Raw genomic sequence first — 20,414 nt, forward strand, 5'->3', positions numbered from 1 at the left:
TTTTTTTAATGAATGATTAAGAGCTATTTAGTAAATTGAGTGTCGTTTAACATGAAGGTATATTCTTACATAGAGTCTGTGCTGTCTGGTCAACCAGTATATTACTTCAGAAGAATCAAGGGGCCGGCCCCGTGGCTTAGCGGTTAAGTGCGCGCGCTCCGTTACTGGTGGCCCAGGTTCGGGGCCCAGGTGCGCACTGACGCACTGCTTCTCCGGCTACGCTGAGGCCACGTCCCACATAAAGCAACTAGAAGGATGTGCAACTATGACATACAACTATCTCCTGGGGCTTTGGGGGAAAAAAAAGGGATGATGATTGGCAATAGATGTTAGCTCAGAGCTGGTCTTCCTCAGCGAAAAGAGGAGGATTAGCCCGGTTGTTAGCTCAGGGCTGATCTTCCTCACCAAAAAAAAAAAAAAAAAAGTCTTCTGTTTCTCCATTGCTTGCCTTTCAAGACTCATACTTTGAATGTAACCAAAATCGACTGAAATACAATTCCAACCCACCCTTTAAAAAAAAGAAGAAGAAGAATCAGGGTTCTGGCAGAACAGGGTTTGAATGCCAACTCCATTGTTTATACTCAGCAGTGTGACTTTGGGCAAGTCACCGAACCTCTAAGCTTCAATTTCTTATGTGTAAATGTGCAAATTCCCTTTCCTGGCTTTGCTCTGGTGTTTTTCCTATGTCAGTTGTTTTAATGATTAAGTGAGATAATCTATTTTAAGTATTCAGCACGTTTCCTGTTACATAAGAACTAACTAATGAAAAACGTTTTGGTAAAAATTACAAATACTTGACCCACAGTTTTATGTGTGATCTAATAAATTTTTCTTCCCTTTCGATACCTTCCTTCCTCAGTTTCTCGCATTAAAACTGAATCAGATATATCTGGGCTATCACAAAAGTGGGTTGCCTAGCCTCTTGATTTTCTCAATGTAAAGAGAAAATTACATGCTTCGATACATACTTAGCTGTGATATTTTATAAGTGGATTTCCCAAGTTGGCAAACTATTTAGTTGACCTTTTGAATATGCCCTTCCACTGCTGGTTCTGGAAGGGCCTATCCAAATATTAGCACTCACTTAAAGAAACCTGACTAATCTGTTAAAATTGATCATGGAGTTTTTTATTTTTTAATAATAGCTAACATTTGTTGGGTGTTTATTAAGTGTCAGGCACAGGCATTTAACATATATTAACTCTTTAATCACCATAATTATATGAGGTTGGCACTTTTCCATTTTACTGATGAGTAAACTGAGGTCTGGAGAGTGTAAGTAGCTTGCTCAAGGTACAAAGCTAGTTAAAAGGGAGGCCAGGCAGTTGGACCTTAAGGCCTGTGATCTTAATCACTGTAGATTAGAATTGTATTTCTCAAACTTTTGGCCTGACCATGAACATTTTTGCGAGGAAGATCAGCCCTGAGCTAACATCTGTACCTATCTTCCTCCACTTTATGTGGGACGCCGCCACAACATGGCCTGACAAGTGGTGCGTCAGGGTGCTCCCGGGATCCGAACCCGGGCCACCAGCAGCAGAGCGTGCGTGCTTAACTGCTACGCCACGGGGCCGGCCCCCATGGAACATTTTTTAATGTATTAGTTCTATCAGAACTCCAGAAGATACCGGTGAAATACAGTGTGAATTTGCTGTCATAAAGTAGAGAGCGAAAATTTGATTTCTATCATTTGAGATAGGTACAGATTACCATCTGTTATCTAGTATATTTATTCACATAATAAGCACAAATTTAGAAGTATCTATTTTTTAACAAGATATTTTCTTCATCTATACCTGCTATATGGGTGGGAGGGTGGCTAGATATGTGGCTTCATTGCTCTTTCCTTCTTTCTAGGTCCCACCACATCAGCCAGGTCCTCCTGTAGTTGGTGCTCTCCAGCCACCTGCTTTCACGCCTCCTTTAGGAATTCCCCCTCCGGGCTTTGGTCCTGGTGTTCCTCCTCCGCCGCCGCCTCCACCATTTTTGCGCCCAGGATTCAACCCAATGCATTTACCACCAGGTACACTAAGTTGTTTGAGAAGATATTTTTTTTTTTGAGCCTGAAATAAATGACAACATTAGTTGACATTATTTTTCTTATTCTAGGTTTTCTTCCTCCTGGACCCCCACCTCCTATAACTCCACCAGTATCCATTCCTCCTCCTCACACTCCACCAATAAGCATCCCAAACTGTAAGCATGTTTTTCCTTTGTGTTCACTTGTCCTTGGAGTTGGGAGTAGGAGGGAGAATGGACCAGTAATAGGATCTATAGTATGGCAAAAAAATGTTGACCGGGGAGATAATTAATTATTCAGCTTCACATGTTGATGTAATTATATTCCTTAGCTACTATCGCTGGTATAAATGAAGACACTACAAAAGACTTATCTATTGGAAATCCCATTCCAACAGTGGTGTCTGGGGCTAGAGGAAATGCCGAGTCTGGTGACAGTGTGAAAATGTATGGCTCTGCTGTGCCACCTGCTGCACCCACGAATCTGCCCACCCCTCCTGTAACCCAGCCTGTTTCACTTCTTGGTAAGTTAATTTTTTTATTATTAGTTTTTTTCCTCCTGGCCGAGTTAGGTTTTGTAAAAACAATGCTTAAACATATATAGAAAAGTATTTAATACAGAAAGAAATGCTCAGGATAAGTATCTAAGTGAAAAAGTGCTGAAAGGCAGTATGACATGGACAGATGCACAGTATAGTCCAATGTTTTGAAACAATCTTTGTGCATAGCAAAGAATGAAAACTGTTCATGGATTATTGCTGGTTCCTAGGCCTGAGGCAAATTTTTCCTGTATTTTTCAAGTTTCCTACTTTCAAGAGATATTACATGTTTGTCAGTATAAAAAAGAAATAAAAATTATTTAAAACAAAAAAACAATGCGAACTTTGGTAAAATGTTCTCTGAGGCTGATATTTTTCTTTGAGGAAGATCTTCCTCTTAAATCAAATATGTGTACTTGGTCTTTGCCAGGAGTAGCCCAAGAGACAACCTCACAGATGAAATCATGTTTGTTTGTCTTGAATAAGAGTTTGAATTTGTGCATCTTAAATTGGTATAGAAAAGTGATTACTCTCTATAAAAAAGAATTGGTACAAAGTCGATGATTGACATAACCCCAAATGTTCAAGATTTATGAGAGATAGCATTTCTTTGACAACAAAGATTTTTTTTTATATATTCAATTTTTATTAAATATCTAAAACCCCTGGACTTTGGTGGCATTCTCTGTGGGCTAGCAAAGAAATTATCTTTGATGCATTGCAGTAAAATGGCTTTGTTATCTGTGTGACAGTTACACAGCCTGAGATAATGCTTTCCCACTGACTCCTCAGTTTTCTTCTGCTAGAGATTATCTGTTGTACTCTTTACAGACAACTTGACTTCAGTGATCAAGGGAAGTGTGATTTAGATTGTTTATATCCTTGAGGCCTTCCCCTGCTTGCTTGAATTATAAATGAATATATCATATACTTGTTATAGTGACCATCTTTTAAATTAATAAATTGTTGTATTTCAAGTGGTATTGCCAAGTATAATTAACACTTGATTCCCCTAATGGGTAGTTAATTCAACCTTAGAATTATAACATTTGAGTCCTGTGAACCCATTGTATTCTTCAGAGGTATATGTTTGTGCACGTGTTTGCTGTCCTAATCTTAGATATTTTGGGAAAAGAGCACATTGATTACCTCTGAGATATAGGATTGTGGGACATTGGTTTGTGATGTAGGACTTGTACTTTCACCTACACCTTTCAGTACTGTTGGAAATTTTTACTTTGTGCATGTACTACCTTTATAATAAAAATGAATTTGTTTTTAAACGGCATGCTGTCTTCTGCCCTCTCCAAGGCTGAGCTTAGGCTGATAATAAACTTGATTTTATTTCTGTTGGTACACAGGCTGGGTAATGGTAAAAAAGGATTGGGATTAAAATTTGTCACAAGTAATACAGCAGTAGTCATCATAATGATGGAAAATGATTTGTTTAATGACCAAGTTGCTTAAGAGGTCTACGCTTAAGAGGTCTAATGGAAATCGTATAGTAGAAGGAACGTTGGACTAGGAGCCAGAAAACCTTAAAGTCTTTGGATCTCAATTTTGTTATGCTCCCCCCTCCCCCATATTTGAAATAAGATGATTGCACAAGAATCACAGAAACTGAGTTGAGTAGAATTTTCTGATCAAACCCTTTCCTACACCCACAACCCTGATTTTGAATTCTATTTGAAATGAAATTTCCTAGTCTAGTGTCCACGGATATTAGGCCACCTGAGACTGTTTACAAAATTGTGTGTGCTTGTACTTTTTCCTGGGCTTAGTGAATTCATTGAATAGGTGACAAGATTTCGTCATCTCCAAGAGTTTAATTAACCACTATTTCAAACAACCTTGAGGAATTAAGTATCCTGTCTCTGATTTAACATTTAGGTCTTGTAGGCTCTGCCCTTTATTTCTTATCACTACTAAAAGGTATCCATTTAAACCCTGCATCCAACATGTGAAACAAAATAATACACAGATGAAAAGTTGGTGAGCTTGAAAAATAAACTTAATAAGCTAAGCACTGCTAGAAAAATAATTGAATTTCTTAGTATTTATCATTACCTGACATACCTGTTTGGATTGGATGTCCATCTCCCCCTACCACTGCACCACCACTAGAATGGAAGCCCATGAGAGAGGGGCATTTCTTATATGAGTAAGTGGATGAATGGACAGTTTTCAATGCAGTGTTGTTTATACTTGACCTCTGATTATGATCTTTGTATATGACTTTTAAAACAAAATTTAGAAATTGAAGGCTGCTCCAAATCTGGAAAGGTTAAAATTTGACATAAAAGTGAAAATTGTTTTGTTAAAATAAGCACTTTTAACTAAAATGCAGTTTAGTTTCAATCATGGGAAAGAAAGACTTCCATGTACCCTTAATTAGAAATCTTGAAAAGAATATCCAATGAATTTTGACCTTTTAGAGAAAGGAGACTTTTTAATATTTATGCAAATAAAGGAGGATTTATACAAGAGACTAATCACAGTTCCATCACTTTGATAAAGGACCGTAGTAATCACAGGCAATATTGCAGCACTAAAGGGTCAGTAATTAGGATATTGTTGATGTTAACCAAGTAATGGAATGCTAGAACTAAGATACTTTGTTTCCTGTTGGTGCTCTAATGTTTTCTCTTATGATTATAAAAAGAAGTGTTAAGGCAAACCAGAAAACTTTAAGCCTAGAAGGTGATACTAAACTTCAGTTTCTTCATCTGTGAAAAGGGGAATAAAAATGTCACACCAGAATGTTGTGATGATTCCGTGTGCTAACGTACATGAAACAACTGACACGGGGCCTGCTGCAGGGTAGGCGCTCAGTGAATGATGGGTGCTTATTACAGGTAAGGAATGTCATAGACCATATTTAGAATACCTAGAAAAGAATATTTATATTTTGAAATTCTAAAATTATATTAGTTTAGCTATGATTCACTTTATTTGTTGATAGATACAGAAAGCAAACTTTTTAGGAAAAAATGTATCTTGACATAGTTGCCTCAGATATTTTTGTGATATGTTAAACCAAATCATAGGTTCACACATATTAAGTTTCCATCACTTGGCCTACTGAGAAAACGTGTGTGTTAGTCATAGTGATATTTCATTTAAATAACACAACATGGTATCTGTATTCTTCCCCTTAATAATACTCAAATAGTTTTCTTACAGTGGAACGTAAATGTATCATTGGGACTCAACTGAATTCTTGCATCTTAATTTGTGAAATGTGGCAATAATATATAATGTGGCAATCTTAAAGTAGCAGGGTTCAAACAAATGTTCAACAGATCTCCCCAAATTCTGTAGTGAGGCCTGTGATTATACTGGAAGGAGGCAGTAGGGTGCTTGAAGGATCGTTTGGTTTAAAGAATTTTCTGAATGATCAGACTTAAGTGTGGGTGTTAGTTTGGGAGTGATGACTACCTGTTTCTGGAGTTGGGCTGAGGTAGCCCACACTACCAAATTTGTAGAGAACTAAGTCTCCATCTTTTAGAGATTCTGATTATTTTAGTAACTTATAATCTGAAATTATAAAATTATTTGATGCACAATAATAATTCATTATCACTTGATTTTAAAGAAACTCCTTAGTACCTCATACTTCAAAATAGCTAGTAGAACAGTGGTGGTTTCATAAAAGCTAAAGGTAACAGTCTACAGTTGATCATTTAGGAGAGAAGGAATATTAAAGATGATAGCAATTCTGTTCATTCTCTTTACTGTATAAGTGTTTGTGTTTACTTTTTTAAAACTTTTGTATAATATATGTCTCTGATGTACAGCGTATTTTTATTAAAAAGTTCATTGTAAATGTGAAATTTGGGTTACTTTGGTGTTCCAAACAATAAAAAAAATACAGAAAAAAAGTTTGTTTGTGTTACATATCTCTACTGTGTTACCAGGACGTCCAAAATACCTTCTCAAGGAAAAATTATACGAAGTTGGACTCATTCCTTTTGTGGAATTAAAGCCTCTTGTCAAATACATTTATTCATTCATTTTTAATATGCGGAGATTCTCCCCATTTTTGTCACATTGCTGTAGATGATGGTGAAATTTATAAATAAGAATTGGGTATTTGTAAGATTGCTTCCTACTTACTGATAATTATTGTTACCAAAGATTTAAAGCAAAAGTCACAGATTGGTGGCCTGCAGGCTGAATTGCTAGGCAGTGGTATGATGTACTTCAGGCTTGATTTCCACACATCCTTGCATGGCCTCAAAAGGCATTGTGGGTTGATGGTCCCAAATTTAGACACTTCAAGAAATTATGTGGACAGAATTGGTTTGTGAATTATACTTAAATAGGAGTGTTTGCCTTTATGCAATAGTTATGATCCCTAAAACTGCCCGGTAGATGAATAATTTTACCATCAAGTTCAGTAATTACTTTAAAATTGTTGTGATTTGTGGTGATTTCGCTTAGCTTTGGATTTCTCTGCCCAGAACTTTGATTTTTTTTATAGTTAATAATTTTTAACAGCATTTAAATTAGAACATTAGAGCGCCAGTCTACTAGTGTGAATAACATTCAAAGGAAACCTGAAGAAAATTCTAGAACATTTTTTAATGGTATCTAATTTTTTTAAACAATTTTTGCATTTTAATATCCTTTCTTATTGTGAACTTTGCTATAATGTTTGGTTATATTAAATTATAAGCTAGAGGGACCTACCAGATGTTTAATTTGGTACCAAAAAAAGACTGCTGACTTTATATCCTATGAAAGTGTTCTTCTGGGGGCCAGCCCAGTGGTGTAGTGGTTAAGTTCACGTGCTCTGCTTCAGCGGCCCGGGGTCTTCAGGTTCGGATCCTGGAGTGGACCTGCATGCTGCTCATCAAGCCATGCTGTGGTGGCGTCCCACGTACAAAATAGAGGAGGATGGGCAACAGATGTTAGCTCAGGGCCAATCTTCCTCACCAACAAAAAAAAAGTATTCTTTGAAAGCTTCCAATTTGAATTGGTAACTTTAAATACTGCCTTATGTTACTACACTAGTGTCATGTGGTGGTAATGGTTGTCAAATACTCATCACAGTGCCTTCAGCTTAGTATATAACATTATTCAGTGGATAATTACTAGCAATTAATCCACAACAAATATTTACCTTGTTTATGAATTTATGCATAAATACACTATATTTTCTCAGAAGGCAAAGCACTTCAAGCACGTCAAAAAAAATACGTGGAAGGTCTTGTGCAAAAACTTGAAAGCTGCTTATCACATTGTCTCCATCTCCCCCTGCACTTCCTAGGCTACAGAAAGAACTCTAGCTTAGAGAGTCTCTTAAATTCAAATCTCTCTGATAGACATGTTTTTGGGTGCAGAAACTCTGGGTTTTAGATTGGTTTTGGTAGACAAAGATTGCTCTGAAGAATTTCAGGTAAGACTTTTTCCAGCTGACATTGAAAATAAAATTCCCTACAGATAATCTCATTCAGTGATAGGTTAACTGTATATTCCAAACTTCTTGACTCTAATAGTGCAACTCAACTCTAAATCATAGCTGTTAACTTTGCCAATTATAGTAAAACAATTAGCAATTTGTATACAAACTGAAATTCTGAAAAGCAACTATAAATGGGTATAGGGAAATTGACCAAAGCTTATTGTACATTATTTTGCAAAAAACCAAGGAGTCATTTTAAAGAGATAATCAGTCTCTGATTTCTCTTCATTTGAAATTCTGATTTTCATGTATTAGATTTTATCAAAGCGTAATGTACCCCATGCTAAAAATAAATACACATCTCAGTACAACTGAATTGTATATTATTGAAAACTCACATTTCTCTTAAAGATCTCTTGCTAACATTCTAACCACGATTTTTTGTATAATCTTAATGTATAATGCAATCTAAAATGTGCTTTCTCTCATTCTTTAAAAACTAGCTTCATATTCTTCCATTCTCCCCAGCTCCCAACACAGTGCCTACTGTAAGAATCATTTGGGAGTCTTTTCAAAATAATTATTCCCTAAATGTTATTAATTGGTCAATCTAAGCAAAGGAAATAAATGTATGGATTGTACTGTTATTTCAATTTTCTGAAGGTCTGGAGTGGAGAAAAAAAAACACTTTCGATGATCAAAAATATATATATGTGCCTAGGAGTCTCAGGGCATTTGGTGGGAAAGATAAGAGTAGTCAATATGTCTCTCTCGTGTGAAAAAATTTTATTTTAGGTTCATGCATAATGTGACATGGACATTCATTCTATTGGGATCAAATCAAAAAAGGTGGAACTGGGACTAGGAGCAGAAAAGGAGGTTGTGAAAGAACATTGCAGCCTCTCTCAGAATAAATCTCAGATCTTCCTAGGTTTACAGTGGAAAGACACCGCCCTGGGCCAGAGGTCTGGACCTTGTAGCCACTGCTCCTGTGCCCCCTGAGAAGTATCTTGATGAGTTTGCTCATCACCTCTGCCACCACCATTCATTCATACATTCACCATGTATTTATTCAATCCCTACTGTGTGCCAGGCACCCTTCTGGGTACTAGAGGTACCTGAATGAACGAGACAAGGCCTGTTTTCCTGGAGCTTACATTGTAGTAGGGACTTAGATAAACTAATAATTTCATGTGAAGATACTCCTATGAAGAAAGTAAAGCAGAGAACAGGGCTGAAGGAGTGTCACATGAGATGTGCTATTTTGAATTGAATGGCCGGGGGGGGGAAACTAAGGAAGTAATGTGTAGAGAAATAATAGAGGAAAGAGCCCTGTAAATGCAGAGGAAAGCCATCGCAGGTAGAAGGAAGAACAAAATGGGGGCCTGAACTGAAAATGAACCTGCTTGTTTGAAGGACTGCAGCGGGGCTGGTGTGGCTGGAGCAGGGCGAGTGAGCAGCGGGAAGAGAGGGCACGTGATGAGTTTAGAGAAGGTTGTCAAGGGCCAGGTTTCCAGTGCAGTGGGAAGTGGTGTACACTTTTGAACAGTGTTATAATCCAATTTAAAATTTTTAAAGGATTACTGTGGCTATTATATAGAAAACTGTAGGAGTTGGTATGACTGGAAAGAAGAGACTAGTTTGATGCCACTGGAGTAGATGAGATGAGAGGTAACAACTTGCATTAGGGTGGGACAGTGGCGGTAATAAGTAGTTGGGTTCTGAATTTATTTTCAAGATAGAGCCTTCAGAATGGACTTATTACTTAAATATGTGAGAGAAAGGAGTTAAAAATGACTGAGTTTTTTGGTAGAGTGTAATTGCCATTCCTGAGATGGGCAAATCTCGAGGAGTGGGTTTAGAGGGCAGATATCAAGTTAAAATATTGGGCATTTTAACTTTGATATTCAGATGCAGATGTCAAGTAAACAACTGGTAAATAAAGTCTAGAGATGTAAATTCTGGTGTCATCAGCAATTACAGATAGTATCTACAGCCACTGGAGCCTGTGAGATTACCTGAGGAGGGAGTGTAAGTAGAGGATGAGCCCAGGAATACTTTGCCATTTAGCAGTTGAGAATATGATGCTGAGAACTAGGACACACACGAGTTCCGTATGCTGGGAATTCTTCTAAGGAGTTTGTATATATTGGTCATTTAAGCCTTACAGTTACCCTGTTTTATAGATGGGGAAACCAAAGCATAAAGACCTGCCCAAGGTCACAGCTACAAGTGGCAGAGCTAGAATTCAAGGTAGCCTTACTCTTACACGTGTGCTTTTAACCACTATCTTATACTGTACTATCCAGCAAAGGATACTGAGAAGGTGCGGCCAGTGGCAAGGAGGCAAAAGTAAAGCAAGGTATTCTGGAAGCCAAGTAAAGAGAGTTCCTAGGAGGGAGGGAGAGAGCAGCTATTAGATGCCATTGATGGGTCAAGGAAGAGTGCTGAGACTCGTCACCTGGATTTAGCAAAATGAAGGCTCCTGGGTGACCTTGAGAAATGTGGTTACATCGGAATGATGAGTCCAACAGCCCAATTATATTGGGTCAGGAGAGATTGAGAGACGAAGAAATGGATACAATGATTTTGGACATCTCTGAGAAGATTTGCTGTGTTGGGTAATAGTAAAATGGGGTGATAGCTGAAAGGAGATGCAAGGTGAGGGAGTTTTGTATTTTTGGTATTATTTCTAAAAGATGGGCAAAACTACAGCATCTTTATTATTGGAAAACCCAGTAGTGGGGAAAATTTTGGTGCCAGAAAGAAGATATTTGCTGGATTGATATCCTTATGTAGGTGAGAGGGCAGGGATTCAGGGTTTGAATAAAGGGCTTAGCCTTTGGGACACAGATGTTCACAGACGGAAGGAGTGATATGGATACAGGTGCAGGTAAATTGGTAGATTTGGTGGTAGGTAGGTGGATGAAAAACTCTTCTAAAGGTCTTTCTTCTTTTTAATGGTAAACCAACCAGGATAAATAAAATGTGGTATATCCATATCATGGAATGTTACTTGGTAAGAAAAAGAAATGAATACATGGGGCTGGCCCCGTGGCTTAGTGGTTAAGTGTGCGCACTCCACTACTGGCAGTCCAGGTTCGGATCCCGGGCGCGCACCAACACACCGCTTCTCCAGCCATGCTGAGGCCGCGTCCCACATACAGCAACTAGAAGCATGTGCAAGTATGACATACAACTATCTACTGGGGCTTTGGGGAAAAAAAGGAGGAGGATTGGCAATAGATGTTAGCTCAGAGCCGGTCTTCCTCAGCAAAAAGAGGAGAATTAGCATGGATGTTAGCTCAGGGCTGATCTTCCTCACAAAAAAAAAAAAAAAAGAAATGAATACATGGATGAACCTTGAGAAGATACGCTAAATGAAAGAAGCCAGTGACAAAAGATCACATATTATCACATATTGTATGATTCCCTTTATATGAAATGTCCAGAATAGGCAATAGAGACAGAAAACAGAATATTTGGTTGCCTGGGGCTTGGAAGGGAAATGGGGAGGGATGGTTAATGGATACAGGGTTTCTTTTTGAGGTGATGAAAATGTCCTAAAGTTGATTGTGTGGTTGCCCAACTCTGAATATACTAAAAACCATTGAAATGTACGCTATGTGGGTGAATTCTAGGCTATGTGAATTTTATCTCACTGAAGTTGTTATAAAACAAACCAGCTAAGAGTAGACAGAGGATCAAGGGGAAACATGAACATGTGACATAGAAAGATCTTCAGAACGTGAGAATGTGAATTGACTAGGAAAATTAGAATTGCTGGCCAGAATTAAGGAAACACTTTTGGTTGTAGTTATAAATTTAAAATGAGACCAGTCAGCATGTTGCAGATGGGGCAACCCCCAGCTATGTTCAGGTGCAGATTGAGTAGAGTCTGTTTAAAACCAGTCTTGAAGTTTTTCAGGGCAATTATGGTGAGGGAAGAACCATGGACTCCAAGGCAGGTAAGGAGGAAAGTAAAGACATGAAAGGCATTGGGGACATGGCCCTAGTGGGATCGAAGATTGTTCTGGGGAGTGGGTCAGAGAGCAGGGTACTTGAAAATGAGAATTCGGAAGTGATAGTTATTTGTAGTGAAAGGTCCAGGACTTCCTAGAGGCAGTGGCTGTGGTAGAATGGAAGACAAGACTTGGCGAAGAGGGAGAATTGTCTTTACTACTAACTTGCCTTTTCAGATATTCCCTCTGCCCTTCCTCCTTCTACTCTCCCTCCCCTTTTTCAGATAGCAAATCCTTGCTCTTCTTGAAAGATCCACTAAATTTACATTTTCTATGATAGTGTCCGACTAACTGATGCAGTTGATCACTCCCACAGTATTTAATTCAAACCCTTAGTAACTTTGTCTGTCTCCCTGGCTATACACACTCTGTGGTCCTTGGCAGGAAGCTGCTTTCTTAGTTTTTGTACCTTTTGTATCCCTTATTTACGTTCCCCTGAGATGTCAAGGTCCACACTGGACTCGTATCCGCTTTCCTCCCCTTCACCAGCCCCTTAGCCCTTTAACACACCTGTCCTTTATTTCACGTAATTTCAAACAGCTTTGTATAGATGGTAATGGCACTTCTCCTTTAATCTTTACTTTTATTTTTTAATTGTGAAATAACCATTTTTTGGCTCATCGTAGGAAATATCTACAGTCAAGTCTTGGTTATTTTGAGTGAAACTCCAATGTATTTCTCATACTTCTCAAATTTGAATAGTCTGCCTTAAAATCTTGCTGTATTAGAAAATTTGGAGTCTTCTGTCTAATGTGATCTTTCTGAATTCAGGTCTGAACTCTTCCCTTTTTTGTTTCACCTATATTCTGGGTAAGTTAACCGCATGAGCTCTAGGTATACATAGAATCAATTTTTTCACATTTCTACCAGATGTAGCCCTGTCCCCTCCAACTCTGAGTATTACCACATGAAATTCGTCATCTGTCTCCAAAAATTGCTTTTCTTCCTGAATTCCTGCATTGCTTTGATGCCTCCATCCACCCAGTCATTCAAAGCAAAGAGCTACGTTCCTCCATCGCTTAAATGTCAGTCCTGCCCGCTAAATGTCTAAATCTGTTTCTTATCTCTAGCACTTCTGTCTCAGTTCAATCTCTCACCTCTGTCCCCTAGATTCTTGGCATAAGAGCTCAGCTACTCTCCAGTGTCCTCCCCTTCCTTGCTTTCCTGTACATTTTTTACTAGAAGGATCTTTCAAAAATGAACATAGGATCATCCCTGCTAAAAATTCCTCGGTAGTTTCCTGTCACTCTAGGTCAAAGTCCAGGTTCCTTCTTATGGCACATGAGACCTCTGAATTGCCCCACCTGTTCAGTCTCATAAACCTCATCTGTTTTTTTTTTTTAATAATTCACAGAAATTCTTTCTTGCGGCTTTAATAATAAACCTCATCTTCTCTCACCTTAGTTTTCATCAAAAGATACTCTGTTGCAGTTCTCATAACAACATACTTTGCTTCTTCACCTTGTCACTAAGCCTTTTCAAAAGCTGCTGCTCTCTCGACCAATGTAATGTCCTTCCTTACTCATATTTCCCTTGAATGTTCTTCCTTTCCTTTGAGACCCAATTCAGACCCAGTTCTTCCTTTCCCGAGACTCCCTCGCAGATTCACACACACCAACTTATCAGTCCCACCTTTGTCACCATGCTAGCTTGTGCCATCTCCTATAGCAATTGACATTTGTCTGTTTCTACTAGGCTGTGTCCTGTTTGAAGGAAAAGACTTTTATTTATCTTTATATCCCCAGCACATTAAATGAGTTAATAATGGAAAGCTTACATGTTTGATATACGTGTGAATGAATTTTTTTTTAAGATTATAACTAGGAAACCTATCAGTGGTGTTGCACACCATATTTCCAGATAAAATGAATAATTGCTTTGAATGCCTTTTAGACCTAGGTAACACACAATATATCCCATTGGTATATGCATAATGTCACCTTTCCTTATAAAGATAAAAATGAAATTCAGCTGTCATGCCTATCAAGGGCTTATGCTGTCTGATATATTTTTTAATTAAATATAACTTTTATTATAAAAGCAGTACATGTTCACTGCAAAAAAAGTAAGAACTACAAAGCAAAAAAGAAAAATCATAATTCCACCACTTCTGTGGCCTGAAGGCCAACATTTGGGACTATGGGAATATTCTATCAGGGGAATCTGTAAATTTTGTTGGTCCATAAAGAATTAAAAGGAAGTCCACTTATTTACAAAGGAGGAAAGGGATTAGAGTGTATAATAAGCAAATCCCAAATACAAATATCCACATGTATGAAATAGATGAATTAGGCAATATTTTTTTCTTGATAAGAAATATTGTGAGTGGCCTAGTGGTTAAGTTCGTGTGCTCCACTTCGGTGGCCCAGGTGCTCCACTTCGGTGGCCCAGGGCTCACAGGTCCAGATCCCAGGTCCAGAGCCATGCACTGCTTATCAAGCCATGCTGTGGCAGCCATCCCACATATAAAGTAGAGGAAGATGGGCACGGATGTTAGCCCAGGGCCAATCTTCCTCAGCAAAAAAGAGGAGGATTGGCAACAGATGTTAGCTCAGGGCTGATCTTCCTCACAAAAAAAATTTAATTTAAAAAAAAGAAATATTGTGCTTTATAGGAGGTGTAAATTACTGTAAATGTTAACCCTGCCAAATCAATCTGTATGCACATTCAAACGCATGTGATAAAGGACTTAGGGATGTGTTCCTACAGACGGGTTTATATTTTATAAAGAGTCATTGCCCATTTTATCTCTTCTGTACAAGGTGGAGGTGGCCTTGCATCCTTTGGCCACTGTCAGATTGGTAGTTGAGGAAGCCAGTCGTGGGGAAATCAGGAATAGGACCTTCCTCTTGCCCTGTAGGAGTCACTGTTTCCTCCTAAAGACTCCTCTGAACTTAGTTTTCTTGTTTTAATAAGATACTTTAAACCCTTTCCCCATTTTCCTAGTGTGATTTAAAAATTTGCCGATGGCCTCTTGAGCCTATTGATGGGTACTTGAATGCTCCAGTGTGCCACACTGACCTCTGCAACAGAGGAAACATTGGTTGTTTTAGTCCTTCAGTGAAAGCTGGTGGGAAAGTAAAGTGTGATTTGTTTAAGTGCTTCCATGTATGATATCTGTATTAAAAGAGGCTGTACCTGGGCACATGCATTTTATGTTGTTTGTTTTGAGTTAAAGTCTACAAATGTTGGGACTGTGCTATTCCTTTAAAAAGTAAGAGCAGAGATATCTTAGGTACTTTTGTTGTCCCGCTGTGTGGTATATACTCAATAAATGTTCACTAAATGATAGGAAGAATGTTTCGGTTTGCCACTGAATTTTGTTTCAGTCTGGGATATGGTAGAATAGGTGTGGTTCTGTATATGCTCATCGTCTGAGATTTTCCTAAGGAGAGTCTGAAGAGTCTGAAGGCAGGAGGTCTTTGCCTCCTTCGTTTATTTCATCATTTCTGGCTTTTCACTGTGGTAATTAGCATTTGTCAACTTCAGACCTGACATATGGAAGCTCAGTGTATTTACATTTTTCCCAACTGTCAAAGTGCTTGACTTTAAACTGTGGTGGCTATTAAGGGAGCAGGGGTTTAATAAGATCTTAATGACCAGAAATGAAAAATCGTTGTGTTTTTGCAAAGTCACATATTTAGTGTTAGGATATTTATTATCTCTTGTCAAAATATGTGTGTGGAATAATAGTTTCAGCACTTAACTATGTGCCAGACTCGGAGCCCACTCTTGTGTATTTTCTCCCATTTAATCTCAACAAGAGGCAGCTATTATCATCCCCATTTCTGAAGCACATATCCAGGGTCACTTCTATGTAACATTATATTTCACCAACATAATGTATTTCTCTTTAAGCATTTGAAAGAAGGTTTTGTTTAAATAAATACCAAAGCTGGTGAGTCTTCATGTTAAAAGAGTTATAAACTGGTATACATACATTTTCAGATTCACTCTATTTAGTGCTTAAATCTGACAGAATAGTATTGGACCACATGTTGTAAGGAGTAAAAACTGAAGTAGAAATTCTTATTTATCATATTAGTATTAATTGTTTATACAGAAAATCTAGGAGCCAACAGGACTTGTTAAATGTTTGCTGAAGTAAGTGGGAGGAAGTGATTCAAGCTGTAAACATAAAATGACACAGTATTGGGGGGAAAAGATGAAACTACTTAGTATTAAATTATTGGGTTTGCTGTCAGATTGTTTTTCTATCAGTGTCACACAAGCCTTTCTCTTACCATTGCCAGTTGATAGTCGTAACCCCTTGCTCAGAGACCTTTATGCAGTACATGGGTAAACAGCATATTCTGACAATATCTGGAACGTTTTCCATTATTAGAGTAACTCCTATTGGTTATAGTATCTGCCTTGTAATGCTTGTATTTGCAGAGAAATAAAATGAGATATGACGATGACTTTCTGTTACTTAAATGGTGAACCAAACCAGAAATCCTTCTTTTTCATATCATTGTAAATGATGGGTTGTTGAATTTGTATGACTCTTAACACTAAAACATGAGGAACCCCTCATGTAAATGGGAAATGAACCCAGTAGGTCATTGTCACTTTCAACAGCACTTGCCACCTTTAGAAGAATGAATAGAAGGTGAAAGAATGAACATTCCACCTTACTGAGCAGTCATTTTGGCCTAGCAGTGTACACATTATGCTGTGCTTTGGAAAGGGACTGGTGAAAATAAACTGTACTTTTGTGTATGAATCCTTATTTTATTAGTGTTTAAGTAATGCTTACTGCATGATAACTACATGAGGCATTTTAATGGCATGGAATCAAAGAGACCTCCCTCTTTACTGGATTTTCTGGGTTAATGACCCCATTTTTTTCTAGTAATAAGTCAAATCAAGACTTGGAGTGTAAATTTTTCTAAGAGTACACCTGAAATAACCTTCAGTTGGCTTGAATAGTTCAGTCCTTTATCTCTTTAGGACTTGAGCACATTGTTTCTCAATGTGTTTCTCTTTAAGATTTTTGAGTGATAAAACAGCTACTAATGAAGGCTATATAAGGAGATTTTGATGTACTTTTTCCAAAAATTGGTATGTTACAATTTCCTTTTCCAGCTTATTTCAGCCTTTACCTATATTAGATACTAATATACATGTACTAATAAAATATATCTTTTTATATGTATAATATATAAATATCTTTAAGACTCCTTGCCCTGGGTTGTTACTGGGCCCTCACAATGAGTTTCCGACAGGTAGACAGGCAAACAATATGAAATTTGAAGATTCTGGATTGAGTTTCATTTTGCTTCAAGCTTCACAGGAAATAGTTGAAAATAGAATGCCATGTTCTCTGGTGTTTTATTTACATTTGTATTTTTATTGCCTTTTAGGTACTCAAGGAGTTGCACCTGGTCCTGTAATTGGTCTCCAGGCACCATCCACTGGTCTTCTTGGTGCCCGCCCTGGCCTGATTCCACTCCAGCGCCCGCCAGGAATGCCTCCACCTCATTTACAGAGATTCCCTTTGATGCCACCTCGTCCCATGCCACCACACATGATGCATAGAGGCCCACCACCAGGACCAGGGGGCTTTGGAATGCCTCCACCTCATGGAATGAAAGGTCCCTTTCCACCGCATGGTCCCTTTGTTAGGCCTGGTGGAATGCCAGGGCTTGGGGGCCCAGGGCCAGGCCCAGGGGGTCCTGAAGACAGAGACGGAAGGCAGCAACAGCCACAGCAGCAGCAGCAGCCGCCACCACCACAGCCACAGCCGCAGCAGCCACCACCAGCTCAGCAACCACCACCAACTCAGCAGCAACCACAGCCGTTTAGAAATGATAACAGGCAGCAGTTCAATTCAGGTAGAGACCAAGAAAGGTTTGGAAGAAGATCTTTCGGAAATAGGGTGGAAAATGACCGGGAACGGTATGGGAACCGTAATGACGATAGAGAGAATAGTAATCGTGAAAGGAGAGAGTGGGGAAGAAGGAGCCCTGACCGGGACAGGCACAGAGACTTGGAAGAGAGAAATAGACGCTCTAGTGGGCATCGAGACAGAGAGAGAGATTCTAGAGATAGAGAGTCTCGTAGAGAGAAGGAAGAAAACCGAGGAAAGGAAAAGCCTGAGGTGACAGACAGGGCAGGTGGTAACAAAACCATTGACCCTCCCATTAGCCAAGTGGGAAATGTAGACACTGCTTCAGAACTTGATAAGGGGGAGTCTGAGTCTGCAGTTGCAAAACCTTCTGAAGAGTTACCTGCTGAGGCTACCTCATCCGTTGAACCCGAAAAGGATTCTGGCTCAGCAGCAGAGGCTCCTCGTTAGAGACTGGAATTTGTCAAAATGTGACAGTGACACTTCCTGGAGTGTAGAGCTTGAGGTGTACAGATGCTGTATTATATTTGCTCCTGCTATATCACAGCCCCACAGTAGTTGGTGGGGAATTGTAAGCAATTTGATTGCTTCCCTTCTATTTAAAAATAGCCACAAAATAACAAAAATATGAATAAATATTACCCTTTTTGCTGTAACTTTTTAAAAGTTTTGACTTTAAAAAGTTTACAAATCGTAATTAGAAGTGCTCTCTATTTTTTTTTTTTTTTTTTTTTTAATTTAAGACAAGGTAATGGTGAAAGCTCCTCAAAAACAATAGGGATGTTTTTAATAAACTCTATTTTCGTAACAAACTTTAATGTGTGCTATTCTTCCTACACTGGAAAAGGATTGTTCACCATCAAAGTTTGACCTGTTAATACTGTATTGGAGTCTAAATTAGACTTATTTGATGGAAATAGACATCTTTATGTACTTATTCTCAAATACTTTCATCTGTAATACTTTTGATTTTTAGCATTTCAATCATAAGGTAAAGGTTAGTAGTTTTAATGTTAATTGAAAAGCTTGTTAGTTTTGCAGTTCAATCAAGGTTTTCTTTTTTGCCATTGGCTTTGTGGTAAATATTGCCCTAATTAATTTGTAAAGAGAAATTTTGTTGGAGGAAAATTTGGATCCCACCTTACCAGTACATTGTACTATAAATTATCTGATTACCTGGGTATTACTTATTTAGAAGGTTGGGTGTTTTTCTTACCATCCCATTAAATTTTTCAAAAGGATGAAGGAAGTCAAGGTTAATATTTGCAACCTAAAAGCTTTTTGTCTTATTTTATATGTTTAAGGACTTAAATGCAACCTGCTGTTTCCTTGCCTGTTGCCATTCTTGACCATTTTTTAAACTCCCCTGCTGGGCAGAGGTAGACTGAACTTCTTGCCACATATAAAGTACTTTATCATCTCTCTTGCCTAAAATTGTTGGGTTAACTAGGAAGAATCGTTGTAGGTTATCCATGATGACATGAAGACATCCAAAGCCAAACCAAACTTGTCCCTCAGTTTGTCCAGGAGAGCAGTTCCGCACAGCTGCTGACCCAGTGCCAAGACCTGCCGGCACCCAATCCAAGTACTGACGGCCTTGTTGAAGCTTTTGTTCTCCCTAAGTTACATTGTTCAAGTTTCAGTGTGCTGAGCCCTTAACTTTTTCTTTGCCCTCATCCCCAGGCGAAGCTGCTGTATTACTTTGGTTTTTAAATAGTACGCTGCAGCAAGATCTTGCACACGGAGAATTTCTCTAAGGCAATGATGTTCTTATGATGTTCCTGCCTTTGGAAATAAGAAAATCCCGTTTCTTATCTGCAGACTTGAATTACGAAACTTTTCCTTAGTTATGTTGGGCCACTGAGAAGATTAAAAGTCCTAGTGAAACTGCTTCTGGAAATACACATCTGGTTATTTATATGTTCAGATTCCAAGGACTTGCAGCCCTGTATTTCCAATTGAAAGTATTGAGAACACCCTGTGTGCACAAGAGAAGCCCAAAAGTGGTAGTGATCACACTTGAAGCCTTAAAGGTCACAAGCGAGTCCCTGTAGTTGTCTTATCCCACATATGTACCAAACTGTACATTAGTGAAATCTGTTAAATACTGTTTTTAGATTCTCTACCTACCTGATAGTGGTTTTAACCACTTATTGTGAGCATACTGTTCTTTATTACCAATTTTAAAACTTCGAAGACACTACAAATTTTTTCCAAACTAGCTTTTCCTCTCCTAAGTAATCTACATTTGATAAAGTACATCATATATTTATGATCAATCAGAATTGTAGCTTATTTCTAATTTATCAGAGTATTCTACAACTTTTAGTTAATAAACAACCATAACCCACAATCAAACCTGAGTTAAACATTTCATTTAAAGCATTCTCTTACAGGCGCATAAGTATTTACATTGAGAAACAAACTTGAATTCACTAATTGGGTGTGTAAATTCTTATATTTAAACAGCCAGAACCCAGAAACATTTCCTTGGTTCCATCTTACAGTGCTAGTTTCTTTCTTTAAATGGCTAATCTGAAAGCAGATTGTGCCATCCTCTACTTTTATTATAAACT

The 20,414-nt window shown here is 38.3% G+C and overlaps 1 protein-coding gene across 3 annotated transcripts in view; it reads left to right on the forward strand.

Annotated features, from left to right (window-relative positions):
• The window catches only part of SCAF4 (SR-related CTD associated factor 4), a 60,021-nt gene extending 41,371 nt beyond the window's left edge, over positions 1 to 18,650 (forward strand). For 2 of the 3 annotated variants that reach the window (XM_087418152.1, XM_087418153.1), the window contains exons 17-20: positions 1,858 to 2,023; positions 2,110 to 2,196; positions 2,352 to 2,543; positions 17,354 to 18,650. In XM_087418152.1, coding sequence (XP_087274278.1) covers positions 1,858 to 2,023; positions 2,110 to 2,196; positions 2,352 to 2,543; positions 17,354 to 18,288 — 1,380 coding nt within the window. In that variant the 3' untranslated portion in view covers positions 18,289 to 18,650. The remainder of the gene's footprint in view (positions 1 to 1,857; positions 2,024 to 2,109; positions 2,197 to 2,351; positions 2,544 to 17,353) is intronic. The other variant, XM_087418155.1, reaches the window with a different exon arrangement.
• Positions 18,651 to 20,414: the final 1,764 nt, after the last annotated feature.

The sequence above is a fragment of the Ceratotherium simum genome, chromosome 27 (assembly GCF_057802395.1).
Source record: "Ceratotherium simum simum isolate JZ-2026a chromosome 27, ASM5780239v1, whole genome shotgun sequence".
Classification (NCBI taxonomy): domain Eukaryota; kingdom Metazoa; phylum Chordata; class Mammalia; order Perissodactyla; family Rhinocerotidae; genus Ceratotherium; species Ceratotherium simum.